At 37.8% G+C, this 17,399-nt stretch overlaps 1 protein-coding gene across 5 annotated transcripts in view; it reads right to left on the reverse strand.

Moving 5' to 3' along the window:
* SLC25A12 (solute carrier family 25 member 12) overlaps window positions 1-17,399 on the reverse strand; it is a 208,940-nt gene that overhangs the window by 7,285 nt on the left and 184,256 nt on the right. For all 5 annotated transcript variants that reach the window (XM_043577044.1, XM_043577042.1, XM_043577041.1 and 2 more), the window contains one exon: window positions 644-784. In XM_043577044.1, the coding sequence (XP_043432979.1) occupies window positions 644-784 (141 nt within the window). The remainder of the gene's footprint in view (window positions 1-643; window positions 785-17,399) is intronic.

The raw sequence follows: 17,399 nt of genomic DNA on the forward strand, positions 1-17,399 counted from the left end.
TTCTGCTCCATTACATCTGATCTGTAATGATGGGAGTAAGTATACCTGCAGGGAAGGAATCTGTTGACTGGCATTCTGCTAAAGTACAGTACACTCTGGTTTTGTTTTTGTTTTGTTTTTTTTTTTAATGGAATTCATTATTGACAAATCCTACCACTTAACTTCTTAAGACCTGAATTCTACCAAACTCTACTACTGTTTCACTGTGGTCAAATTATTAAGACAAACAGAAGCTCCTACTGGGAAGATAACAATAGAGATAACTCAGACTCAAAATAAACACAAGACTATGTTGAAGTCCTAAAACAGCCCAAAGAGAACACCAAAGAAAGTTTTCCCAAACCTGTGGTCAAATAAAAGGCTGTGAGCCTAAAGCCAGCAGGTCTGCAGTGCTGGCCTCCCTGCTGGCAGCCTCATAAAAGCCTGAAGATGACAACAGGAGAGTGTGTTTGTATATCCCACTGCCTCTAATAGAAGTGTCCTGATTTTTTCTTTTTGTCTGATTTTGTACTCAAGGGACTACCCTGCTGGACAAAATTACTTTTCCAGTTTGGAGGGAGAAGCCTGGTTTCCACATTCTTTCACGGTTCTATTGAGTACATTATAAGCTGTCTACTGAGATAACCCAAGGGAATCTACCCACCTTATACAGACCAAAAAGTCCCAGGTCCCGGAGTACATTCAGGGCACTGACCCTGGGTCCTGTGGTGATTTCTCCAGCTACCTGCAGGCGAATCTTTACTATCTCCAATGGATTAGTAAAGATGACTTGAGAGCCGCCAGCCTGTAGGCAAGGGAGGAGAGACAGAAGCAGATTTCCAAATCAGAGACCGACTGACAGTGTAACCAAGAAAAATCCAGAAAAGCCTCTACATGGTACCACTTTACTCTTCCCTCTTCACAGGAGACTGAGAGTCCCACGCTTCGGCCCATAATGGAGGGGCCCACAGGGATGGTCCCAAATTCAAGTCAATCTATGTCTGGGTTTGTTTCTATCTGAAATGTCAGGAGTATTTCTCAGACCAGTTTTTCCAGAGTCAACTCAGCACCCAAAATGGCAAAACTAATAAACTCATTTGGAAAACAAAAGTGAAGCCAGATGAGGCAGTGGGGAGTTCCCCAATGAAAGGGAAAGTGATGGCAGAAGACCAGTTGGTATCTTTTGTAAGCTGGAGGTAAAATTTGGATCTACAGTTGTTGTTTTTCTTTTCTTAGCAATCATTCTTTTTAGCTCAGCCACCCATTTCCACTGCCGTGGATTGTAAAGCAATTAACACAACTTCGCCCCCACAGACGTGCCTTAAGTCAGAGGGGAAAAGTCTCCCATGGTTCAAATTCTAAAATATATTATCCTGAGCAAAACTCTGGAGACAGATACAGAGCTAAAAGGAGAGAATGTAGAAAGACACTTTCAGTATTAAGACAAAACCAGAAAAACTCTGCTAGGAAGTGGAACCTCTAGTTACCACGAGTACAAAACTGGCAAATCAAAGCCACACTCCACAATGGTGGTGAGTGACAGGGATTTGAATTTGGATAATGAGGGTGTATTTGCATCTGAAATCTGTTAACTAGTCGAGGAGAAAAAAAAGAAGAATGTTTAACAAAACTGCTACCAACTTTTTTTTTTTTTTTTTTTTTGGTTTTTGTAAGAAAGTAAAAAACGTATATGGGTGTGTGTATGTGTATGGATACATAAAAATACATTTGTTAAAACATAAATAAATATATGCATCTCCATGAAGTGAAAAAATCTCATTTGCACATCTTCATCTGAACTGCAGTTGTTTATATTACACGATCATAACCATATTCATATAGTCATAATTATATTCTATAATCGTAACTTCACTGCAACAGCAAGTCACATGTGAATCAGGAAACAGGAAAGGCCTCACTGGGGCACTATAGTTCCACAGGTATAGAAATATTGCAAACAATACCCATAAAACCCAACACTCTACCTTCACCCCCATCCCTGTTCATTTATCTAAAACCCACAGTCCTTCCAGTCCTACTTTCACGGGGCAGCAAGTCTCAGCCATTCTGCTAACTGGCCGGAGCTGGAAACCCCTCAACTACGCCTGCTCCAATCCTGACCCCTCACTCCCATCCATGACATCCACGACTGCCAACACTGACGCGAGATTCCTTTCCACTTCGTGGGCAGCTTACTGTCCTGGATCCCCCAGGGCCCTAATCCCCTTTTTGTCCACCAAGCTCAGGGGGCGAGCAATTTGCTGTCTCTCTCTGGGTCTCCTGCAGCTCCCAAGTCGACAATCCAGACCACTGGCACACAAGTCCCCGAATGATACGTGACCCAATTTTACATGTTGATTTGCCTGTGTTTCCCTCTCTTTTAATCTGTTGCACTGCAGGCAGAAGGAAGCATTTCAGTGTTTCAATCTAAGCAAACAATACTTTCAAAAGGATTGCTGGGTAAAAAATTATGTTAAAATGATAATCCAAGTAATTGCTCCTGCAGCTAGTATTAAAGACCAAACGAATTGAAAAAGTTTACTACTTCCCTGAAATCTCTTGTTTAAATAATGGTTGCAAAGACCATCTTTGGGAAAATGCACCTTACGTTCTCAACTAAAGCAGAATTAAACAAATAATAATAGAAACACAAATTTTGATTATAACCCCCAAACTTTGTCACCACCAGATGATGTCAAACCTTGGGTGATCCTCACATTAAATATGGACATCATGTTTAAATAAATACAAAGTTCTTCCATGTTTTTAATCATTAGTAAATTAAAACATCCCACAGAGCAAGAGTATTCCAACCAGCAGTCTCCCAGCCCACACTTCCTCCTCCCCGGCTCGCCACACCCTTCTGGAAATAACTGCCAGTTTACTGAGATTTGCACTCCTTTAACAACTCTTACATTTCTTTCTCAGTGTACATGTAACGTGTAACACATTAACTGTTGTGTGCTTTGAAAATCTGTTACTCAGAATGCATACAAAGTCCTGACAATGCACTGGACATAATGACTAAACTGATTTGGATTTATACATACATCTGACAAGCGAGCATATAAACAACAAAGCAATGACACTATAGCAAGGCACATATCTATGAGTTTCATTCACACCTACATACTCTACTATATTTGAAGGAGGAAAACATCTAGCAATTGCACAAGTCTGTGTATGCGGTAAAACTTATACTTTTGTATTTTATTATATTTATTTATATTCTATATTTATTAAAATCTACTTATATTTTATGATAGACCCAGGAATATGTAGGCAAATACTATCCAGAAACATTGAATAATTTAAAAAATAATAAAAATGACTATTTAAGTTGTCTAAAACTTTGGATATTTCGTAACAATTAAAGGGAAACACACATGGCAAATATGTGCTGTCCTTTTCCGAACTCTGAGATTGACCTAAACTGGGGACACGAGATGGAGGGATAAAATCTGCAGTTAATTCAATTGCTCTAGTAAGAAATCTAGTGACCCAGAACAAAGATTATGTTTTACCACATTTTTAAAAACATTTTTGAAGTTTATTTATTTATTTTGAGAGAGACAGAGACAGTGTGAGTCGGGGAGTGGCAGAGAGGGAGAAAGAATCCAAACCAGGCTCCATCCTACCAGAGCAGAGCCCGATGTAGGGCTTGAACCTATGAAACTGAAATCATGATCTGAGCCAAAACCAAGAGCTGGACACTCATCGACTGAGCCACCCAGGTGCCCCAGGTTTTATCACATTCTTAATTGTTTCCACTCTGAAACACAAATATAGGAAAATATCATTTCTATTTTAAGGCTCTACTGATTTTAAGTACTATTATTACATTAAAAACAGCTTTTCACAGGGAAAAAACCCTGGTTATAATAAATATAATCATTGAATATGCTGAATTTCAGAAGTGTTAAATTGTGAAATAAAAATATAACTTTACAATAGAATAAAAAGTATATTTTTACAAATATGTCCATGTTTTGCTTTTTACAAATATGCAAATATGTTTGCTACTTTAAAGAGCAATAAATTAAACAAAAGAATGTAAATGCCCAAGTAAGGAAAGAGTTAAGTGGAAACAATTATATGCTCTTGATCAGGTAATAGGATCATAATAAAATCATGCCAACATAAACAAAACATAAAATATAGGTATCCACTGATGACCAATATGTCAAAATTAACCTAAGTTCATCAAAATTAGAATGGCTTAGAGATGAAAATATTGGTTGCCTCCTGGAAAGAGAAATGTGTACCTGAAAGCATATCCTATTGTACCTTTTAAATTCTGAATCATGAAATGTATTAACTGCTCAAAAACAAAAAATAGAAAAAATAATGAGAAACAGAACTGGTCTTAGAAACAATGACTTCTTTTATAGACTATGTCCTCTTTCACACATTCTTCCCCATAATAAATTTGGTAATTTATATACGTTGAATGCATTTTAAAAACTAGTTAGCACTAGTTATCTGTGGATCCCAAACTTTAAACAGGCTTATCCATCTATTTAGGTATGAACATCAAACAATCTAACCAAATATAGATAGTGATCTGAAATAACAGACACCAAGATATATAAAACTTCTAATTAAATTATGATGATACACAGCTATACAGTCTTAAATGGACACGGTCTCATCTGCCATCCTGCTGCTCCTTGTACTGATGCTTACATTAGATAACGCCACTCCATACAATACCTTTGAGGAACTTGTTTCACTCATCAAATCACCAAAATTAACTTCTAAACTTCTACTTGCTAAATTTCCCTCTCCAAATTTGCTGCCTATTTTTATAGAGAGAAGCAAGCATTGATATTAAAACTGTTTTAGAAGCTTTCACTTTTCAGTACTAAGTTGTCGTTTCTTTGTTCTAGAATTGAATTACAAATGACACAATAAAAGAGAACAACTCCCATTTTGAATGAAGGTTATCTATATATAACAGAAAGAGAAAGAATGTAAACACTTCCATTCAATCTTGTGTCACATAAATTTTTTCTTAATGAGAAAATAAACCAACTAAAGTGGACAGCAAAAGTCAGGAAAAAAGGATGGAAAACTGAGATGTCACCAAGCCTCTGATGTGCCCGAGGCCAAGGGGCTGCACACAGGATCAGGCCTGCTCAACCTCCTGCCCTCACAATCCTGCCCCAGGGGCAGAGTCCACAAAGAGGCAGGAGGACCTGGCCCTGCTCGTGCCAAGTCTCCTGTTTACTTTCTTCTTTGATCTGTTTCTCCTGTAGTTTGGAAATATTTCCCTCTAACCACAATCTGAACAATTCATTATAAAGTCTTTCCTTACAGATATTGATGAAAATCTAAATTTCAGTTTAAGGCCACACCAGGAACTTGAGCAGATGTACAAACTATGTGCATTTAAAATAGCCAAACAAATAAAAGTCACAGAATTAACTGTCACCAGGACTGACTCCAGAAGTATAGGAACAGACAGTGACTCTGTCTCAGATACCATCAACCAAACATTCTTACATATTTTATAAAGCAATGGGAAATATTAATGGTTCTTTCTAAAACAGCCTAGGACCATGATAACTTAAAAGGACTAAAGTACAATTTGCTCATTGTTGAGTCACTAATATATGCGAGGGTGTTAAAATATGAATAGAGAAAACTACACGTACCTCCAACGAGAGTAAAGGAAGAGTCAGAATCTGTGTATCTATCATGAGCCCCTCTGACATAAATACATATGGACTTTGAACTTGTACACATATGTATGTGTTCACATAAATATGCAAGTATCAAGATGGGAACACACTGATTGGTGGGATGGGAGGTGGAGAGACTGCTCCCAAACAACTCTTTAGAGATGTGCAAACTCAGCTTGTTGAGGAAGACACAGTATAATGAGCTGGCTAGCTACAAATCTTGGCCCTAGGGTCACTAGATGCTCCAACTAACAAATGGACCTCTTGCTGCACCTACAGTTGTGTGCATGCATAGACTGAAGGGAGGAAGCATGGAAGAGTGGAAAGATCCCAGGTTTGTTGACCTATAGTGTCATTGACTTTGTAACCCTGGATAGGTCATAACCTTCCCATTCCTTGGTTTCCTATATGACAATAGGGATCCCAACAACAGCCCAATATACCTCACAGAGCTCTTGTGCACTAATGTGAGAGCATCGTAGACTGAAAGCAAGATATCAAGGGAAGGGACATGTTGTTCAGGAGGTATGTTCACACAGGGCTAAGAATATCTGCAACACATTAAGATTACACTAGCCTTCTGCTGAACAATAAATACACCCTGAGTTGTATGACTTCTACCCATTCAGAAGTATACACTCCCTGAAAGAGTTAATGTGATCAGGCAGGTAAGTGCTCTGGTTAGAGTTTAAACATAAAAACAGGTACTTACCAGAGAGATGTTTAAAAACTACATATAGGTTAGTCTATTTAGACTGTTAAACCTTCTGCGTTTTTGACTTGGAAAGACATTAATTTTTTTCCCATTTAAGTTTACAGATATGTCTAAGAAACTCTACGTAAACTTTTCTTTGAAAAAACAACCACAGAGTGGGCAGGTCAACATGGTAGTATGAGAAAACCCAGAACACACCAAATCTACAACTACATATGGAACAACTCTCTCCAAAAAAGACATAAAAACTAGCTCAACAGCTCCTCCACAACAGATAAAAAGGCCACATGGAGATAGGTATAATAGGCAGAAATGCAGTATTGCCAAAAACCCCACCCATTCTAGAGTGAAATCACAAATATAGAGTATATCCCTGACAAGCAACAAGTTCGAGCCCCATATCAGGTACCCCAACCCTTGGGACCTGTACTAGACAGATAAGTTCCCAAAATACCTGACTTTATTTTTTTTTTAATTTTTTTTCAATGTTTATTCATTTTTGAGAGAGAGAGAGAGAGAGAGAGCATGAGGAGGGGAGGAAGAGAGAGGGGGAGAGAGAGAGAAGACAGACAGACAGACAGACAGACACAGAATCCGAAGCAGGCTCCAGGCTCTGAGCTGTCAGCACAGAGCCCGACATGGGGCTCGAACCCACGAACCGCGAGATCATGACCTGAGCCGAAGTCGGATGCCCAACTAACTGAGCCACCCAAGTGCCCCCCAAAATGTCTGACTTTAAAAACCAGTGAGGCTCACTTCCAGGAGACCCAAGGGCTGAAGGAAACGGAGACTCCCCTTTTGAAGGGCTTGTGCACATACTCACTCACCCTGGGACCCAGTGTAAAAGCAGCAGCTTAAAGGGCACCTAGACCATACATGAAAGAGATCCATAGGCTAGACATAAAGTATCTGCTGGAAGGACAAGGGTCTGTTGGAATCCTCTCTGAGGACAGGTTGTGCACTCTCCTGCCTTGCTAGTGCTGGCACTGGTAGGCATCAGTCTTGCATTCTTCCTCTCCTTGCTAGCATCACTTGCCCTGACCCTGCACTATTCTGCAGCTTTGCCCTGCCTAAACCCAGTGGGCAGCCTTACCCCAGGCCTGCCCTCTTCTGTAGCCCTGGTCCTGCTAAACCTGGCAAGTGAGCTTGCCCTGGCCCTGCCCTCTCCTGTGGCCCTGCCAAAGCAAGTGGGTATAAGCAGTCTGCACAGGGGATGCCCCTTGACAAAGCATCTGGCTGTAGTGGTCAGGAGGCCTGCATTTCTGGGGTCCACAGGACTAAAACAATTGGAGAGACAATTCCTGACAGACTACCACCCCCAGGGTACACAGACAGCAGATAGAAACACATCCCCAGTCTTCCTATAAGCACTTCTTCAAGACTGGGAGAGATGGCTGTTTTGCTTACGATAGAGAAACAAACAGAGTCAAACAAATAGAGGAAATACAGGAATATGTCCTAAATGGACTAATAAGATAAAATTCCAGGAAAAAAATATCTAATGAAAGAAACAATGAAATGGAGAGAAGTCACTTACCTGATAAAATGTTCAAAGTAATGATCATAAATATGCTCACCAATCTTGATAGAATAGATGAAGAAACTTCAATAAAGAGACTGATAATGTAAAAAAGTACAAAAAAGAAGTTACAGAGCTGAAAAACACAACTGAACTGAAAAATAAACTAGATGGATTCAAGAGCAGACCAGATGAAGCAGAAAAAAAGGATAAGTGACCAGGAAGACAGGGCAGAACGCAACCAAACAGGGCAGCAAAAGGAAAAAAGTGAAGATAGCTTAAGGGACTCATAGCACAACATCAAGCAGAACAAAATTCTCCTAGAAGGAGAAAAGAGAGAGAAAGAGACATAGCTTATTTGAAGAAATAATGGCTGACTACTTTCCTTAAGAGGGGAAGGAAACAGACACCCAGATCTAGGAAGCCCAGAGAGTTCCAAATAAGATGAAGCCAAAGAGATTCAAAGCAAGAGACATTATAATTAAAATCTCAGAAGTTAAAGAGATAATCTTAAAAGCAGCAACAGAAAAAGAACCTGTTATATAGAAGGGAACTCCATGAGACTATTAGCAGATTTTTCAACAGAAACTTTGCAGGCCATAAGGGAAAGGCAATGATATATTGAGTGCTGAAAGCAAAATCTCCCAACCAAGAATACTCTAGCTAGCAAGATTATCATTCAGAATTGAAGGAGAGGTAAAGTTTTCCAGACAAGCAAAAACTAAAGGAGCTCATCACTGCTAAACTGGCCTAAAAATAAATGTTAATGGGACTTCTTTAAGCTGAAAAGAAAGGGTACTGGTTGGGTAACAAAGTAACATATGAAAGTAAATACTGTACCAGTAAAGGTAAATGTACAGCAAAGGTAGTAGACTAATGACTTATAAAGCTAGCATGAAGGTTAAAAGATAAAAGCAGTAAAAATAACTACAATTCACAGAATAAGAAGATATAAAATGTGACATCAAAAACATAAAATTGGAGGTGAGCGTAGTAAAAAAGAATTTTAGGGGCGCCTGGGTGGCGCAGTCGGTTAAGCGTCCGACTTCAGCCAGGTCACGATCTCGCGGTCTGTGAGTTCGAGCCCCACATCAGGCTCTGGGCTGATGGCTCAGAGCCTGGAGCCTGTTTCCGATTCTGTGTCTCCCTCTCTCTCTGCCCCTCCCCCGTTCATGCTCTGTCTCTCTCTGTCCCAAAAATAAATAAACGTTGAAAAAAAAAAATTTTTTTTTTAAAAAAGTAGAATTTTAGAATGCATTCAAACATAACTTGTTATCAACATAAAATAGACTAGTATAGGGTGGTTCAGTCAGTTAAGTCCAACTTCAGCTCAGGTCATGATCTCATGGTTCACGAGTTCGAGCCCCACATTGGGCTCTGTGCTGACAGCTCAGAGCCTGGAGCCTGCTTCAGATTCTGTGTCTCCCTCTCTCTCTGCCCTTCACCCCCTCTCCCTCTCCCTCTCCCTCTCCCTCTCCCTCCCTCCCTCCCTCTCTCTCTCTCTCTCTCTCTCTCTCTCTCTCTCTCTCTCTCTCTCTCTTAAAAATAAATGAACATTAAAAAATTATAGACTAGTATACATACAGGCTGATATAGGTGAGCCTCATGGTAATCACAAAGCAAAAACCTATAGTAGATACACAAAAGATAATGAAAATGAAATCTAAACATAACACTAAAGGCACCAAACCACAAAAGAGAGAACAAGAAGAACAGAAGGTCACTACAAAACTGCCAGAAAACAATTAACAAAATGTCAATAAGCACACACCTACTTGTAATTACTTTAAACATAAATGGACTAAATTTTTCAACTGAAAGACATAAAGAAGCTGAATGGATAAAAAAACAAGACCCATCTATATGCTGCTTACCAGAGATTCATCTCAAATGTAAGGACATACACAGACTGAAAATGAAAGGACAGAAAAAGATGTTTCATGCAAATGGAAACCAAAAGAAAGCCAGAGTGGCTATACTTATCAGACAAAACAAACTTTAAAACACTGTTAATCAAGCAAAGATAGGCATTATATTATGATAAAAGAGTCAATACAGTAAGAATATATAACATTTGTAAATATTTATGCACTCAACATAGAAGCACCTAAATATATAAAGGAAATATTAACAGACCCAAAGGGAAAAATCAACAGCAATACAATAATATTTGGAGACTCTAATACCCCACTTACATTAATGGATAGATCACCTCAACAGAAAATAAAAATGGAAAAATCAGCCTTGAAGGATACATTAGACCAGATACATACATACATACATATATATATATGTATATATATATATATACATATATATATATATATATACATATATATATATATAAACATATATAGAACATTCCACAAAGAAGCAGCAGAACATACATTCTTCTCAAGTGCACACAGAACATTCCCTAGGTGAGATCACAAGTTAGGCCACAAAACAAGTCTCAGTAAATTTAAGAAGACTGATACCCTATCAAGCATTTTTTCAGACCACAACAAAACTGGAAATCAATCACAAAAAAATAAAAAAGGAAAAATCACAAAGATGTGAAGATGTAATAACTTGCTACTGAATAACCAAGGGTCAACAAAGAAATCTAAGTAAAAATTTTAAAAATCCCTTGATACAAATGAAAATGAAAATACAACACACCAAAATCTGTGGAATGTAGCAAAAGCAGATATAAAAAGTTCAGAGTGATACAGACCTGCCTCAAAAAACAAGAATAATCTCAAATAAACAATCTAACATTACACCTAAAGGAACTAGGAACAAATGAAGCCCAAAGTTAGAAGAAGAAAGGAAATAATAAATATTAAGGCAGAAATAAATAAGATTAAAAAGAAACTAGAAAAGATCAATGAAACTATGAGCTGGTTCTTTGAAAAGATAAACAAAACTGATAAACCTTTAGCTACATTAATTAAAAAAAAAAAAAGGCTTCCCAAATAAATAAAAATAGAAATAAAAGACAGGAAGTTACATGAAGGGGTACATGCACCCAATCTTTATAGCAGTACTATCAATAATAGCCAAGGTATGGAAAGAGCCCAAATGCCCATCGACCGATGAATGGATAAAAAAGATGTGGCATATATATGCAATGGAATATTACTTGGTGATCAAAAACAATGAAATCTTGCCATTTACGACAACGTGGATGGAACTAAAGTGCGTTATACTAAACGAAATTAGTCAGAGAAAGATAAATATCATATGATTTCACTCATTTGTGGAATTTAAGAATCAAAACAGATGAACATAAGGGAAGAGAAGCAAACATAAGATAAAACCAGAGAGGGAGAGGGGTGCCTGGGTGGCTCAGTCGGTTAAGCATCTGACTTTGGCTTAGGTCATGATCTTGCAGTCCCTGAGTCGAGCCCCACGTCGGGCTCTGTGCTGACAGCTCAGAGCCTGGAGCCTGCTTTGGATTCTGTGTCTCCCTCTCTCTGGCCTTCCCCTCTTGAGCTCTGTCTCTCTCTCTCAAAAATAAATAAACATTAAAAACAAATTTAATGGGGACTCTTAAATACAGAGAACTGAGGGTTGCTGGCAAGGTGTTGGGGGGAGTGGATGGGCTGAATGAGTGTTGGGCATTAAGAAGGGCACTTGTGATGAGCACTAGATGTTATATGTAAGCAATGAATCACTAAATTCTATTCCTGAAATCATTACTACACTACACGTTAACTAACTTGGATTTAAATAAAAAAAAATTTTTTTTAAAGACAGGAAGTAACAAGTGATAACAAAGAAATACAAAGGATCATAAAAGACTACTATGAACAATTATATGCCAACATTGGACAACCGTGAAAAAAAATGGGTAAATTCCTAAAAACATACAACATTCAGTCTTCCAAGACTGAATAACAGAAAAACAGAACATGTGAATAGACTGATTACTAAGAAGAAAACTGACTTGGTAATCAAAAACCTACCAACAAACGGAAGTCCAGAAACAGATGGTTCCACTGGTGAATTCTACAAAACATTTAAAGAAGAACTAATACCTATCCTTTCTCTAAGTTCCAAAAAACTGAAGAGGAGGGAATGCTTCAAAATTTCATTTTATGAGACCAGCATTATCCGGATACCAAACACCAAACAAGAACACCACAAAAAAAGAAAATGACAGGCCCAAATCCCTGATGAACATAGATGTAAAAATCCCCAACAAAATATTAGCAAACCAAATTCAAAAATACATTAAGAAAATCATATACCATGATCACGCAGGATTTACTCCAGGATGTAAGGATGGTTTAACATCTGCAAATCAGTCATTGTGATACACCACATTAACAAAATGAAAGCTAAAGATCACACGATCATCTCAATAGATGCAGAAAAAGCATCTGGCAAAATTCAGCATCCATTTATGACAAACCCACAACTAACATCACACTCAATGGTGAAAAAAATGAAAGCATTTCCCATTTCCTCTAAGATCAGGAACAAGAGAAGGATGCTTGCTCTCACCACTTTTATTTAACATAGAATTGACAATCTTAGCCAGAGAAATCAGGCAAGGAAAAGGAACAAAAGGCATCCAGTTTAGAAAGGAAAAAGTAAAGATCATCATTTGCAAATGAGATGATTTCATATATTAAAAAACCCCATAGACCACCAACACACTGTTAAACAAATACAACAAAGTTGTAGAATACAAAGTCAATATACAAAAACCTGTTGTGTTTTTACATACTAACAATGAACTATCAGAAAGAGGAATCAAGAAAACAATTCCATTTACAATTGCATCAAGATGAATAAAATACCTAGGAATAAATTTAACCAAGGAAGTGAAAGACCTGTATGAGAAAAACTACATTGATAAAAGAAATGGAAGAAGACACAAATAAATAGGAAGATATCCTGTGCTCATGGACTGGAAGAATTAATACAGCTAAAATATCCAAAGTACCCAAAGCAATCAATTCAATCCCTATGAAAATCCCATGGCATTTTCACAGAAATGGAGCAAACAATCCTAAAATTTATATGGAACCACAAAAGATCTTGAGTAGCCAAAGCAATCTTGAGAACGAAGGGCAAAGCTGGAGACCTCAAGCTCCCTGATTTCAAACTATATTTAAAAATGACAGTAATCAAGGGGTGCCTGGGTGGCTCAGTCGGTTGAGCATCCGACTTCAGCTCAGGTCATGATCTTGCAGTTCGTGAGTTCAAGCCCTATGTCAGGCTCTGTACGGACAGCTCAGAACCTGGAGCCTGCTTCGGATTCTGTGTCTCCCTCTCTCTCTGCCCCTTCCCCACTCATGCTCTGTCTCTCTCTGTCTCTCAAAAATGAATAAACATTAAAAAAATTTTTTTTTCAATGACAGTAAGCAAAGCAGTATAGTATTGGCATAAAACATATAGATCGATGGAACAAAAAGAGAATCCAGAAATAAACCCATGCATATATGGTTAGTTACTTTACAGTAAAGGCAGCAAGAATATGCAATAGGGAAAGGACAGTCTCCTCAATAAATGGTGTTAGGAAAACTGCACAGCCGCATGCAAGAGAATGAAGCTGCCATCACTCTCTTACTCCAAATACCAAAACTAACTCAAAATGTAGTAACTTAAATATAAGAGCAGAAACTATTTAAAAAAAAAAAACTCCTAGAAGAAGACATAGGTGGTATACTCCTTGATACTGCTCTTGGCAATATTGTTTTGGATCTGACTCCAAAGGCAAAGGCAAGAAAAGTGAAAATAAACAAGTAGGACTACATCAAACTAAAAAGCTTTTGCACAGCAAAGGAAACCACCAGCAAAAGGAAAAGGCAGCCTACTTCAATGGGAGAAGATATCTGCAAACCATATATCCAATAAGGGGTTAACATCCAAAATATGTAAAGAACTCATATAAATTCAACAAAAAAATCCAATTAAAAAAATGGATAGAGCATCTGAATAGCATTTTTCCAAAAAAAGACATACAGGTGGTAAAATAGGCATATTAAAAGATGCTCAACATTATTAATCATCAGAGAAATGCAAATCAAAACCACAATAAGATATTATCTTACACCTGTCAGATTGACTATTATCAAAAAGATAAGAAATAGTCAGTGTTGGCGAAGACAGACAGAAAAGGGAACGCTTGTGCACTATTGGTAGGAATGTAAACGGCACAGCCTCTATGGAAAACAGTATGGAATTTCCTCATAAACTTAAAAATAGAACTACCATATATATAGCAATATTACTTTGGGGTATTTATCCAAAGGAAAACAAAACACTACTTTGAAAAGATATTTGCACCCCTATGTTAATCGCAGCATTATTCACAATAGCCAAGATATAGAAACAACCAAGGTGTCCATCAATGGATGAATGGATAACGAAGATGTGGTGTATGTTTACAACGGGATACTACTCAGGCATAAAAAAAGATGAAATTTTGCCGTGTAGAAACATGGATGGACCTTAAGGATATTATGTTGAGTGAAATAAAGCATAGAGAGAAAGGCAATTAGTGGATGATTTCACCTATGTGTGGAATCTAAAACATAAAATAAATGAATAAAACAAAACTCATAGGTGCCGAGAACAGACTGGTGGTTGTCAGAAGGTAGGGAGATTAGGAGGGTGGGTGAAATAGGTGATGGGGGTCAAGACACACAAACCTCCAGGCATAAAATAATTAAGTCATTGGGATGTAATGTACAGCATGGTGACTATACACAATAATACTATACTGCACATTATGTAACTTTATGGTGACAGGGAAACTATACTTTTGTGGTAATCATTTCACAGTATGTACAAACATCGAATCATGTTGTACACCTTAAACTAATATGTTATATGGCAATTATACCTCAATACAAAAACCCCACAGACACATTAAGATAATAGATGAGTCACAGACTGGGAAAAATATTCACAATACATACATCTGACAAAGGACTACATCCATGATGGATAAAGAACTCCTACAAGTCAATGATAAAAAATATAAAAACCTAATAAAAAATAAGCAGAAAATTTTGAACAGATACTACCAAAAAAGATATACAAATAGCTAAAAAACACATGAAAGGAAGATCAATGTCTTTATACACCAGGGAGATGAAAATTAAAACCACAAAAAGACATCCTTTCACTCCAACTTGAATGACTAAAATAAAAAAATTAGGGGTGCCCGACTGCCTGTCAGTAGAGCATACAACTCTTGATCTCAGGGACGTAAGTTGGAGCCCCACACTGGGTATAGAGATTACTTAAAAAATAAAATCTTTGGGGTGCCTGGGTGGCTCAGGAGGTTAAGCGGCCAACTCTTGATTTCAGCTCAGGTCATCATCTCATGGTTTGTGAGTTCAAACCCTGTGTCAGGCTCTCTGTCTATAGGCTCAGAGCCTATTTCAGATCCTCTGTCCCCCTCTCTCTCTGCCCCTCCCCTGCTCACATACTCTCTCACACTCTGTCTCTCAAAAATAAATATATATTAAAAAATATTAAAGAAATTAAAATAAAACTAACAATATCAAATGTTGGTGAGGATGTGGAATTACAAATATCTGACACTGCTGCTGAGACTGTAAAATGGTCCATCCATTTCAAAGAAGCAATTAGCGGTTTCTCTTTTTTTTTTTTTTTTAACTTTTTAAACATTTATTTATTTTTGAGACAGAGAAAAAGAGAGCAGAGGAGGGGCAGAGAGAGGGGGGAAAGAGAATCTCAAATATGCTCCATGCTGTCAGCACAGAGCCCAAAGCAGGGCTCAAACTCACAAACCATGAGATCATGACCTGAGCCAAAATCAAGAGTCAGCCACTAAACTGACTGGGCGACCCAGTTTCTTTTAAATTGAATACAACCTGTACCCTATTCTACTCTTAAATACTCACCTGTGAAAAATGTTGACAAAAAGATTTATACAATGTTTACAGCATCCTTATTTATAACAGATACAAACTGGAAAAAACTCAAATGTCCATCAACAGGGGGTGCCTGGATGGCTCCGTCAGTTAAGCAACTGACCAGCTCAGGTCCTGAAATCGCAGTTTGTGAGTTCGAGCCCCGCGTTGGGTTCTGTGCTGACAGATCAGAGCCTGGAGCCTGCTTCAGATTCTGCGTCTCCCTGTCTCTCTGCCCCTCCACTGCTCTCACTCTGTCTCTCTCTCTCTCTCTCTCTCAAAAATGAACAAACATTAACAAAATTGTTTTAATGTCCATCAACAGAAGAACAAATAAGCAAATTGTGGTCAATTCATACAGTGGAATAATACTCAGTAAAATTAAAAACAAAACCTAACTACTGATACCCACACAATAATAAGGATGACTCTTGAAAACAAGTTTAGCAAAAGAGGCCAGCTATGAAAGGATGCATTTTGTATGATTTCATTTATATGAAATCTAAGAAGAAACAATAGTGGTTGCCTAGGGGAACAGAGGAATGATTGATTAGAAAGAGGAATGAATCAGCTTTCTGAGGTGAAATGTTCTATATCTTGTTTTTGTTTTTTTTTTAATTTTTTTTTTCAACGTTTATTTATTTTTGGGACAGAAAGAGACAGAGCATGAACAGGGGAGGGGCAGAGAGAGAGGGAGACACAGAATCGGAAACAGGCTCCAGGCTCTGAGCCATTAGCCCAGAGCCTGACGCGGGGCTCGAACTCCCGGACCGCGAGATCGTGACCTGGCTGGAGTCGGACGCTTAACCGACTGCGCCACCCAGGCGCCCCTATATCTTGTCTTGAGTGGTGATTTCATGGGTATATACAATTGTTAAAACTCACTGAGCTGACATCTAAGATCTGTTCATTTTTTGGTATGTTAATTACACCTAAATAGTCACATATGTGTTTATATACTCAGATATATTCTACATCTTTATCATACAGATAGCAATGTAATTAAAAAAAAAAAGTCATCACAAAGTTGAATAGGCTCACCTAGATTTATTTTGACACATGAAGAGGGCCTGGATTTGATTCTCCAAGAGAGCATTATCAAACAAAAGGAATTGTTCTTAAAATATTTGGTGCTCACATGAAACCTGCAGCATGTATTAGCTGTGTGATTTGGGGTGAGACTTACCTTTCTAAGCTTCTTTTCCTCATTTACCTATTTCACAAGAAGTGACCATGTGCATATTAAAGTACTTTGAAAATTCTAAGTTGACATTAAAATATTATTCTTGCTCACAACAGATATAATTAAGCACTCAATTATATTATGTCTGATATGGACATGTAATATGCGTGTATACATGTATGTATGGATTTCTACATATACAGAGACCTTCTAAAAAAAAAAAAGAAAAAGAAAAAGAAAAACATATGGCCTAATAAGAATGGCTTGCCTATAAGAGCAATGAGAAAAAAATATTTGAAACCAAAAATATTTGTTACATATGCTACACATACAGCATCTGTAACACATATTTATGGGTAACCATACACACAAATACTGCCCCAATCCCACCTAAAGAAGGGTCAAGCAATTGTTAAACCTAAAGGTCAACGTATAGGTT

This window comes from Prionailurus bengalensis, chromosome C1, assembly GCF_016509475.1.
Source record: "Prionailurus bengalensis isolate Pbe53 chromosome C1, Fcat_Pben_1.1_paternal_pri, whole genome shotgun sequence".
Lineage (NCBI taxonomy): Eukaryota > Metazoa > Chordata > Mammalia > Carnivora > Felidae > Prionailurus > Prionailurus bengalensis.